The sequence below is a fragment of the Plasmodium gallinaceum genome (genome assembly GCF_900005855.1).
Source record: "Plasmodium gallinaceum strain 8A genome assembly, contig: PGAL8A_v1_67, whole genome shotgun sequence".
Taxonomy (NCBI): domain Eukaryota; phylum Apicomplexa; class Aconoidasida; order Haemosporida; family Plasmodiidae; genus Plasmodium; species Plasmodium gallinaceum.
The window spans coordinates 134,479-146,875 of record NW_021628227.1 but is presented as its reverse complement, the minus strand read 5'-3'; the positions used below and the strand labels follow the sequence as shown (position 1 = coordinate 146,875).

General features: G+C 18.2%; 2 protein-coding genes across 2 annotated transcripts, besides 3 other annotated features; both read right to left on the bottom strand.

The window, feature by feature from the left end:
• Positions 1-566: 566 nt before the first annotated feature.
• PGAL8A_00178500 (fam-g protein) lies at positions 567-1,002 on the bottom strand (the record flags this gene model as incomplete). Its single annotated transcript, XM_028670109.1, has 2 exons — positions 567-797; positions 928-1,002. 2 exons carry the CDS (start codon positions 1,000-1,002, stop codon positions 567-569), a joined length of 306 nt encoding a protein of 101 aa, XP_028526894.1.
• A 2,792-nt stretch (positions 1,003-3,794) lies between these two features.
• Positions 3,795-4,209: a repeat region.
• Positions 4,210-5,037: 828 nt separating this feature from the next.
• Positions 5,038-5,447: a repeat region.
• Positions 5,448-6,162: 715 nt separating this feature from the next.
• Positions 6,163-6,578: a repeat region.
• Positions 6,579-7,953: 1,375 nt separating this feature from the next.
• PGAL8A_00178400 (PIR-like protein) lies at positions 7,954-9,297 on the bottom strand (the record flags this gene model as incomplete). The annotated part of the gene is made up of 3 exons (XM_028670108.1): positions 7,954-8,301; positions 8,426-9,100; positions 9,256-9,297. The coding sequence occupies 3 exons, from the start codon at positions 9,295-9,297 to the stop codon at positions 7,954-7,956; spliced, it is 1,065 nt and encodes a 354-aa protein (XP_028526893.1).
• Between the last annotated feature and the right edge of the window lie 3,100 nt (positions 9,298-12,397).

Below are 12,397 nucleotides of genomic sequence, written 5' to 3'. Positions count from 1 at the left end.
ATCCTATATTTTTTTTAAAGGCATAAATTTTCATTAATCATTAATTTTTAAGTTCAAAATATTCAATTATAACTTTTAATGAACAATTTCAGTTATTCAAGATTACTTTTTAAAAGATTAAAAAAAATTTAAATTATATTAATATTCACTAACAACGAAAATTTTACTCTCAAAATTAAAAAATTTTCTCATGAAAATTTCTTTCTCTAAAAATTTTATTTCCCTTAATCATTTTATTTTTGTTTTTTAAAGAAAACAAATTATATTTGGATCAAAAAAATATAAAGTAAAATATTAATTTTTTTTTTTCTTTTTTTGACTAGTTCTCGTGTATGGTTAATTATGTATTATCTTTTCAGCTATCAATTTTTATTCTAATAAAGGTTAAGAAAGTTTACTCTTAACCAGTTTTCTAGTTTTTAATTTTATTTTTTTTTTATTTTATTTAATTTTTTTTTTCGTTCTTTATATTGACATAAAAATTTGCCATAATATAAATGAAGATTATTCAAAAATCTATCAATTAATTTTTTTCTTTTTTCACTTATACGATATTAATGAGCCACTCATGGTGGATATGACTCACAATTTTGTGAATTATTATTCGATTTAACATCTAATATTTGATCTCCACATTTATTGATCTTTTTACATGTTTCATTAGAAGAAGCATAAATATCACGCAAATTATTTTGTTCTTTTTCCAATATACCAACCTCTGCTAATGTTCTTTCATTTTTTAACCAATTTTTCATTTGTAATGCATCCTTATCAATCAAAGACCTACTGTAATCATACTATGGGAAAAAATAAAATTTGTTTAAACTCTTTTTTCTATTATTAGAGTAATAAATTAAATAAAATTTTAAAAATTGTTAGAAAAAAAAATATATCCATATATATTTTTTTATATGAAATTTATCTTACGTTGTAAAAACAATGGAATATCCAAATTATAAAAAGAAACGTAAAAATCTTTGAATATAAAGTGAATGTCTTCATTCTAATACCTTTATAGTATAATAATAAAGTTAGAGCTATTAAGCTAGGTACAAAACTATTTTTATCTTGAGTAATCCTAAATTATAGATTTATAATATTACTTTAGATAATATTATAATCTTTGTAAATTTTTTAAGTTTTTAAGGTATAAAATTATTTTTTTATATGAAATATAATTCCTATTTCTTCATGATTATACATAATATTACATTTACTATATGTAAGATTAATAATGCTAATTTTTCTAACAATAAAATAAATAAAAATATATGTTTGTAAGTTAAAAAAAAAACATTAAAATATGTAAAGTTATTTAAAAAATATTTCATCAAATTTTTATTCATCCATAAAATAGATAAAAAAAAATATAAATTATATATTGTTAATTTTAAATAAATTAAAATTATAAAAGTTATATACTTAATGACAATGAATTTTAAAAAATTTTTTTTTTTTTTTAACTATTAGTTTTTTTCCGTTAATCACGTTAAACTTTAAATCATCTTATATTTGTATTTATGATTTATAGATATAAAATTAGATATATTAGAGATATTATATCCCCATCATAAAGAAAAGAAAACATAATAAAAAAAAAAATTTTGTATGCATGCATTTTTCATACAGTATACTATATTTGTGATCATTTTCAATTTAATATGAAACTAATTATTTATTGCGTATATTTTTTCTTTAAATGTATCTATTTTGATTTTTCCATTGTACTTTTTTTATCTTAATGTTTTTTTTTTTATTTTTATTGTTAATAAATGTTTATACAATATATGTATATATATTTTTTTTTTTTTTTGTTATTATTATTTTTTAAAAAAAATTTCTTTTTCAATTAATTCACACCAAATAAAAAAAACTCATGAAATGCATAAATTCAAAAGAAAAATTAAAGCATATCTATTTTAAAGGAAGTGCAATAATATATCATATAAAAAGCACTTTAAATGAATTAATTACAATTCAAAAAAAAAATAAATTATTTTTTAATCATATATATACAGTAAAAAGCATGTTTCAAAAAAAAGTTTGTTTTTTGGAAAATTTACTTTCTTAATTATTCTAAAAAGTCTGAAGAATATTCCTTTTTTAGTGAAAAATATTGTAAAAATATATTTTTATTAATTTTCGTTTATGGTAAGTAATAATAACAAATACAAATTTTAAATTCAATAAAAATGTTATTTATTATACTAACTATAATGATATATCATTTATTAAATAAATTGTATTTTTTCCTATAAAATACAAGGGTATACATTTTTATTAGGATATATAATGTGTCATTAAATAGATATAAAGTAGAATTATAACTTAACTTTTGCATGTACATTATCATAATCTTCTAATTAAATATAAAAAAAAATTTATTTGTCCTTTTTTTTAGCCTTTATATGCTTAATTGATAACTTCTTATTATCATGATAATGTATTTATTTTATTTTTTATTTTATTATAGTTTTATATATTTATATTGCAAATTTTTTATATTTCCTTATCTTGTTATAAAATTTATGTAACTCAATTATTGGCCTATAAGTAGTATAATAAACTTATTTTAAGTAATATTTAAATAAATAAAATGAAAAAAAAAACATTTTAAATTGTTTACATTAAAATACAGGAAAAATACATATACATAAATACTTAAACAAAGTGCATATATTAAAAAAAATACTTTCACTAAAAGTAAATACATTTAAAAAAAATAGTTCCACTAAAATTAAATACACTAGAAAATAATGTGCATATATTTTATAATTTTTTTTTTTAAAAAGAAATATGACATGTTAAAAAAAAATATTTTTTTTTTTGAAAATTAAGAATGTAATATAAAATGTAATATATATAAGATATAGTGTAGATTAACAACAATAATAAATCATGCATTTAATACAATTAAAAAAAGTGAATAATCAGATAAATATAAAATAAATGGAGCTTTTTCTACATGCTTTTTATTAATTTATTTGTTCTATACTAGCAAGGTCAATGAATGAGTAATTAATAAATCATTTATATAATAGCGAAGAGTTCAACAATTTACCCTTTAAAATATTACCTTCTTCTTAAATATTTAAGTGCTATAAGACATCTTTGTAAAAATTAATGAAGAATATTATTAAGAATTTTTATTTTTTTATTTTAATTTGTAAGAATCCTTTATATATCATAAATAAAAAAGTATATACATAAATACTACCTTTTTTTAAATTTTAACATTAATTTTTCTTTAAACAATAATCATAAATATAATAAAAGTGTATTTTTCTCATTTATATTTTTTTAATATAATATATAAGTACAATTTTTGCAACTAAATTAGGTAAAATATATAGGTATTTTACATTTATACAGGTTGCTATATTGTGCTAGAATCTTTTAAATATATATATACTGGATATATAAAAATTTAAATTATCCAAATAACATACCAAGAAATGTAAAAATTGCTATAATTATAAGTAAGTGGTTAATAAAAGGTTTCATTAACCTTTTTGTTAATAAAAAGGACTAGCTATATGAAAAATAGTTGGTTGTGCAAACGCGGGGAAAAAAAAAAAAAAAAATTATTGAATTTTTTTTCGATTTTTTTTCTTTTAATAAATGGAAATATGTAAAAAATAAATATATTTATTTTTTTTAAATAATTTAATTGGGGAGAAAAAAGATTGGTTAAATAAAAATCGAAAGTAAAATTTAGTACCAATAAAATGAGGTCTTAAACAGATAATAATGTTTACGCAAAAGAATTTAATTTGCATAATATTTATATTTTTTTAATTTGTGAGAGAAAATTTTATACATATGACAATAAAATTTTCACGTAATTAATATTCATATAATTAATTTGCATTTTTACTAATTGTTTATATTTGTTAATTCAACAGCAGTATATTTAAATTGCTGAACATAACTCATAACAAAGAAATAAATAAATTACAATTAAATAATAATCATTATTCAATAAGGATTTAAATTTTTAATAAAAATAAGGATTTTTATTAAAGTAAATAAATTCCTATTGAAATCAAAGAATGCCGAACGAAGTAGAGCACATAATTAAGAATCACTCGTTCAAAGCATATAAAAATATAAATAAATACACCAAAATCGTAGAGGCAACTCCACATGCTCTTTATTAATTTGTTTGTTCAGTACTCTAGCAAAGTCACCAAACATCCAGTTAATAAAGAAGTAAGATAATATTCATAAGGAAAAGAAATTATTTATATCTCTCATTTGGGAGTTGTAATATTAATAAATAAATAGTTATATAAAGTAGTCAATAATACACCTATTTACAAAAATTAAATCATTTATATAAATGGTAATTTATATATACGTATTATTATAGTTATTTCTATAAAAGTAAATAATATATGTTTAATTCTTATTATAATAATGTAAGTGATATATTCATACTAGTGTAGAAATAACATCAATAACAATATATAATATATTTATGGCTAATAAAAGTTATTATTAACATTTTTCATAATGAAAAAATTATTTGCAATATGGAAAATATACAGTTATCCATATGTAAAAGCTATTTAAAAAAAAAAAAATAAATGAAAAATAGCTGATATTTATTTTATATATTTCTTAATTTAAATTATTATTTATTTTTTTAAATTTTAAAAGATATGAATTTTATGGAAAAAAATTCTTAAAATTTTTGTTTAATATTTTTATTAGAAAAATTTTTCTATTTTTAAGAATTAAATTTTAGTTATCTGTAGTAATAATATAAGTATGTGCTTTTATTATTTTAAAGAATAAACTTGAATTTATTAACACGAATTGTTAGAAAAAGTATTTAACTGTATGGTACATAAAAAATAATGATTAATAAAGATTTGTGCTTTTAATAAAAAAAATAGTTATTTTTACTAAAGTAGACAAATATTCAATGATGTAAATTGCATAAATACAGTTTCTGATATATAGTATTGATATATTATTTAAATCAACAAAATTTGTACTGGTGACTCCATATTTTTTTTATTAACTTTCTGGTTAATTTATTAAATGTCTATTCATTAACATTGCTACAGTATTGAACAAACAGATTAATAAAGAGTATGTAGAGTTTTCTATACTAATTTGATGAATTTAAATTTAGTTTTAATGCTAAAAACTAATAAATCATATTTATGTGTTCTACTTCATTAATAATTTTTTGTTTACTAGAGATATTTATGTACTTTATTAAAATCCATATTTTTATTAAAAATTTACATTCTTGCTCAGTATTAACTTTTAATTAACTGATTTTACATATAACGTCATTAATCATGTTTGGCTACTGAAGTCCGTTGCTTTTAATAAACATAATTAATTAATGAAATACCAATTAAATAATATAAATATTAAAAAATATGAAAATTTTATTATCGTTAATATAAAATTTTTTCATATAAGTTTAAACAATATATATTAAAAGAAACCTTTCTAGTCAACAACCTTTCTTTTTAATATTTCTACCAAAAAAAATTATTTGAAAAAAAATAAATGTATTCATTTATATATTTTAAATTTCCAAAAAGAAGCAAAAAAAAAAAATTAACTAATTTTTTTTTTTTTTTTATTTGCCGCTTGCATGGCTAACTATTTATTTTCCATACATATATCAGTTTTTATTCTCAAAAAGATTAATAGTACCTTTTGTTAAACTCTAGATAAAAAAAAAAAATTAGTGAATTTTTTAAAATAAATTAATTATTGTAGAAAAAAATAGAACAAGAGAAGTCTAAAAAGTTTCTTTGTAATGAATTTTTGTTGGAATTTTTGTAAAAATATTTTATCATAAAAATAGTAAAATTTTAATGTTTTGTAGTATTCATATAATTTATTTTGTATATTGTTAATTATTTATGTTTGTTAATTTGAGAAAAATTGGTTTAAATTGTTAAATATAATTCATAATGCTATAAATAAAATATATGCAATTAAAATTGATAATTAACAAGGATTTAAATTTTTAATAAAAAAATAGTATTTTGTTTTATTAACTGGGTGTTCGGTGACTTTGCTAGAGTTCTGAAAAAACAAATAATAAAGAACATGTAGAGTTGCCTCTACAATTTTTGATGTATTTATATATATTTTTATATGCTTCGAATGAGTGATTTTTAATTATTTAATTGATTTATTAACTGGGTTTTCTGTGACTTTTCTAGAGTACTGAACAAACAAATTAATAAAGAGCATGTAGAGATGCCTCTACTATTTTGTTGTAATTATATATATTTTTATATGCTTTGAACGAGTGATTCTTAATTACGTGCTCTACTTCGTTCAGCATTCTTTGATTTCAGTAGTAATTTATTTACTTTAATAAAAATATTATTTTTATTAAAAATTTAAATCCTTATTGAATAATGATTATTATTTAATTGTAATTTATTTATTTCTTTTTTATGAGTTATGTTCAGCAATTTGAATATATTGCTGTTGAATTAACAAACATAAACAATTAGTAAAAATGGAAATAAATTATATAAATATTTATTACGTGAAAATTATATTGTCATATGTATAAAATTTTCTCTCACAAATTCAAAATATAAATATTATGCAAATTAAACTCTTTTATGAAAACATTATTATCTTTTTAAGATCTTATTTTTATTGGTGCTAAGTCTTACTCTCGATTTTAATTTTGCCAATTTTAATCTCTCTCCAATTAAATCCTTTAAAAAAAAAATTAATATATTTTTTTTTTTTTACGTATCTCCATTTTTCAAAAGAAAAATATCTGAAAAAAAAAATTCCAATAATTTTTTTTCTTTTTTTTTGGCACAACCAAATACGTATTCTTCATACAGCTAATCCTTTTTATTATTAAAAAGGATAATAGAGCCTTTTATTAACCAATACCGTAGAAAAGTTATTTAAAGGAAGATATATCAATAGTAAAATTATATAAAGAATATATATTTATCTAAAATAAATAATATTATAACAAATAATATAATTATAGATCCTTCTACATATTCTTTATCAATTTGACTATTTATCTTATAAAAGAAGTATTTTAATAGCCAATTAGTAAACGGGTATGAATTGTCGCTACGCCTGGAGAAAAGAAAAATCCATTATAATATTTTTCTTAATGTATTATTCTTTACAATTTCATTTAATAATATAATAACCATATTTATAGATAAAAAAATAATATTAATATTAAGAATTCTTTAACACTGCTTAAAGTTGTATAAGTATTAAGAATGTTTAAGAGTCATTAGAAGTAATATCATATGTTGAATGATTATGAAAATTTAAAAAATGATTTATTCTAAATATATGGTATATAATTATAGAATACGATTCTTATTTTCTTTGATCAAGAGAATATGTACTGAAAATATAATTTTATATTTTTTATAAAAAAATACATTTTAAATAATGCGTTCATATAAAATAAATTAAAAATCATAAAAAAAAAAAAAGTATCTAGAATAATGATTATTGTCTTAAAATGACAATATACTATTATTAAAGCTAAAATCAAAATTTAAGTCTAATTTAAAGTTATAATTAATATTAGGGAAAAAATAATGATATATTTTAAATTCATATTAAAAAATGATTTACAAATTTATTCGCAAAATACCAGTTATGAAGCTGAAAAAATCATAGAAAAACGTTTACAAAACACAAATATAATTCGTGAAAAACATATTCATTTGCAAAATAAATGAAATAATTTTTTTTTAAAGAAAAAGAAATATACACTTTATTATAATATTTGTATTTTCATATAAACACAAAAAATTAGAAAGTAGTTTGAGAACACATTATTTATTTATTGATAATAAAATATAATTTGAATTATAAAATGAAAAAAAAAATTTATGCCATTTTATTATTTAATAATTTTTATATTATTCAATTATTTAAATTAAAACGTAAGCTTCTTGACGTATTTAATCATAATGCGGTTTCATTTTCATAAGAATTACTATCTACATAAGGAAAGATATTTCTGTATTTGTATCCAAATGCCCTAGCTAAGCTGTTAAATCCACTTCTCATAGCTCCTGTTTTTTTTGAATTTTCTAACCTACTTCCCTTAGTTTCTGTTTCTTCTGAACTTTCTAATTTACTTCTCTTAGCTTCTGTTTCTTCCGAACTTTCTAATGTACTTTTCATAGATTCTGTTTCTTGTGAACTTTCATAAGGATCCTCAATATTTTCCATTGACACATTATATATCCTTCTTTTTCTTCTTTCTTTTTTTATATTACTTCTTCCAAGAAATGATCCAAAACAAGTAAACTATAATAAAAATTGACATTTATAAGTTAAAAATATTTTTTCTATGAATATAGTTTTTATTTGAGAATATAGAGTATAGGAAAAGAGAAATAAATGCTTTTTTTTAAAACTAGTTATATATTACCTTATAAAGATATACAAAAAAAAGTAAACCTCCAATAATAACAAAAGGAAGAGATAAAGCAATGGTAGTTGATCCACAAAAAATGCTTGAACATCCCTCAGATATACTATACCCTAAAGAGGATTCTTGAGCTATACCACTTGAAGTTGTAGATAATAAACCTGGAATTCCTGTAGAATTTTCAGAAAGAATAGTAGTAATCTTTTCTACACCTGTAGATACATCAGTTGCGGGAAATGACGATAATGTGGATAAAGGTGTAGACATATTTGGTAAATTGCTACTTCCAGTAGAATTACTGCTGGACGACCCGTTACTAAAATCTAAACCCAACGTAGAATTTAGAAGTTTTCTCGCAAGTTCATTCCATGAAGTGAGAGTTTGACTTAACAAATTTCTATCTTGAGTATCATTAGTAGAATTCAATGCATGCATAAGAATATTAGTTTTATCTTTCACCCATTGAATTGCCGCATCAGTTCCCGTTGAATTACTTTTAAATTTATCTATATTACTAAAAAATTCTTCTTGAATAAAGTCTAACCATCTATTCAAACGACCTTCCATAGTACTAGTAGATCTCGCCATTCTGATCAACGGAGCTGTCGCTTGTTCTTCTGCTAGTGTTCTCCATGTTGTAAAAAATTTCTCTGTTTTTAAATTAATATTATTTATCTGAAAACTATATAGAGTATGATATAAGAAAAAGTTTAAATTAAAATTGTGAAAATTATTTTTACTTGATAAAATGAATTTATAAAAATAAAAAATGATAAAATATTTTAGAATTCGTAATACCTTTTATTATAAAGGTATTGATATGTCCATACTAAAAAAGAAAAATAAAAAATTATTATTGAATAGTTCAACATTTTTTTGTTTACAAAGGTTATTTTTTAGTTTAAATATATGCGATAATATGATTCCTGATTTAGGTATAATTAAATATTAATGCTTTTCTATATAATATTTCATGTAAATGCAATATTGTTTTATATATCAATATATTTAATTGTTAACAACCAAATTTTATAAAATAAAATAATTATTGACTATAGTAGGTAACTTTTGCTAAGTTTTTCAATGTAATAAATAGTTTTATAAATAAATTACATGAGATGTATGCCTTTAATTTCTTTAAAAAAATATAATAAATAAATAATAGTTAAAAAACAAGGAAACAATAAAAAAGAGAAAAAACTATTTTGAAATATTTTAATTAAATTACATAAAATATGATACCTTCATACGAAATAGTTAATATTTAATAAATAAAAAACAATATGTATAAATAACCACTAAAACACCAATAATTTAATGGTAAATATAAATCATTGAATTTTTTGTAATAGTTGTTTAATCTAAAATAGAAATTTAAAGTTTCTTATAGAAAGAATCTATTAATCAACTTCTATGATTTTTAAAGAAATAATTTTAAGGAACAAAATATTTTATTCATTTAATGAAAAGTAATTCCTTTTAGAAGATTTTTTATAAAAAAAATTATATTATGTATATATTTAAAAATTTGTTGCGTATATATAATATTCAGAAAAAGAAACACTTATGAACTACTACAATAATTTTTCAACAATAAACTAGCCTGTTGTACATGTTTTTCACGTAAATATACTTTTTTTTAATTAAATAGGGGATTAAAATAATTTAAAAAAATATGTTTTATAAATAGGAATAAAGAATGAAGATCAAAGTTATTTAAATCTGTATATATAAAAAAATTTAAAAAACATAATATTAAAATAGTCATAATCTAATTTAATTTGCCATATATATACTAAAATAATAATAAAATAAATACGAGTAGGGTAATGTATGTGTTCTAAAAAGTATTTACCTAATTAAAATATTTATTATACTCTATGTTTATTTATGATTTGATCGCATTGGTAATGTGAGAAAATAGTAATATTCTAAATAATTAAAAAAAAAAGAGATTAAATTATTTTTATTAATTTTTTAGTTACGCAATAAGAACCAAACATGAGATAATATAAATATAAAAATAAAAAAGTAAATAAAAAACAACTTAACCTCTGAATATATCATTTTAGTTAACTATAATAAATGCAGCAAAAAAATATTATGTAAAATAAATAATGACTACCTAATTTATTATAATGTTACTTCATCAGTAACACGATATTAATTTATCAAGCCAATTAAATATTAATAGAGAAAAATGATGTATTTAAGATAAAATCATTTGCATGTGATTTCATCATTATATATAAATGATTTAGTATTAAAAACTAAATAAAAAATGAAGAGGATAATTAAAATTAAAATAATAAATTATATATATTTAATTTATTAATCCAAATAAAATAATTTGGTTGCAATAGTACTAATTATAATATTATTTATGTAATTAATGACAAGAATGTACATACTTAAGTATAATTTTTTTTAAATTTATTATAATGTTATTATAAAAAATATATATATTTAAGAACATATTTAAATGTAGCTAAAATTTTTATATTAATTACAGTTTTTATTAATATATATATAGTAAAAAAAAATAAATAAAATCAGGAATTTATTTTATATTATTTATAATAAAAAAAAAAAAATGCCTATAAAAAATTACATAAATGCATTAAAATATATAAATTTTAAAAATTTATTTTTATTAATAAATTTTTTAATAATACATTGTGATCTTTTATAGACTTTTTCACTTTAAAAATAGTAATTTACAATTAAATAAAATTACCGCTATAAGAATAAAACAGGTAATTATTATTTGCAATATACACTTATTTAAAATTTTGAAGCATCATCATAGGAAAAAAAACACATCCAACAAAATAAAATTTTTATTGATTTTACAATAAAAATCGCAAAAACCTATATAACTTAGTTAATTTTTTTTAGTTTTTCTAATTTAAATGGAATCGGTGTATTTCTTACTATTTTAAAATAATATTAGTAATAATTTATTTTTCTTTAAAAATTTGCAATGTAAGAATTTATACATAAATAAAAAATGTGGAAAAACAACAATGCATCATCAGTGTTTTGACAATATTTACTAAAAATTCTATGTATATATACATAAACTTATTGTAAAATATAAAAAAAATAAATGGAAATAAAGCTAAAAGTTGTAAATCTAATAAAGTTAAAACGAAATAATAATATATTATATATATAAATATAACTTACATATTTAAAAGTTTAAAAAAAAGTGTAATTATAATTAACTTATAATTACTTGATAAATGATGTTAATAACCTTCTATGAAATAATAGTAAAATACGAATTAAATAAAAAACTAAATATGCATGCTCACTTATTGAAAAAATAGTTAATTTTTTTTTTATAACAAAAATAGCATATAGTAAAATTGTTACATGCATAATAAAACACATATTTTTTTTTTATTTATTCGTAAATTTTTTTTTCTAAAATATGTTTTCAATTTTTTAAAAAAAAATTTTTATTTTTATTTGAACTGTTAATAATTCTAAAGAAAAATTGTTATTTTATATATAATAAAAGGATTCATCTAAAGAATTTATGTTTTAATAAAAATAAAGAAAATTAATATTAAATTAAATAAACGCCTTTTATAAGATTATTATTATGTTAATAATGATAACAATATTAAATTGATATATTTTTATTTAAGAAAATGCAAATTCTATATAAAATATACTATTTATTTTGTTTTTGAAAGGTAATTACATATATTTACTTTATTTATAACAATATATTTCCTGAATAATCAAAAATAGAATATATTACTCTAAATATTCTTTGTTAATTTATTTCCTTGTTAATATACCAAATTCATTAAACAATTAAATAATAAATCAGAAAGTTAACTAAAATGTGAAAATATATCCATTGTTCTATACAAAAACAAGTTATTCTAGGAAAATCTATTAAGTGTATATATATTTCATATTACTAGCTAAATTTATATATTTTTGAAGTTTTATAAT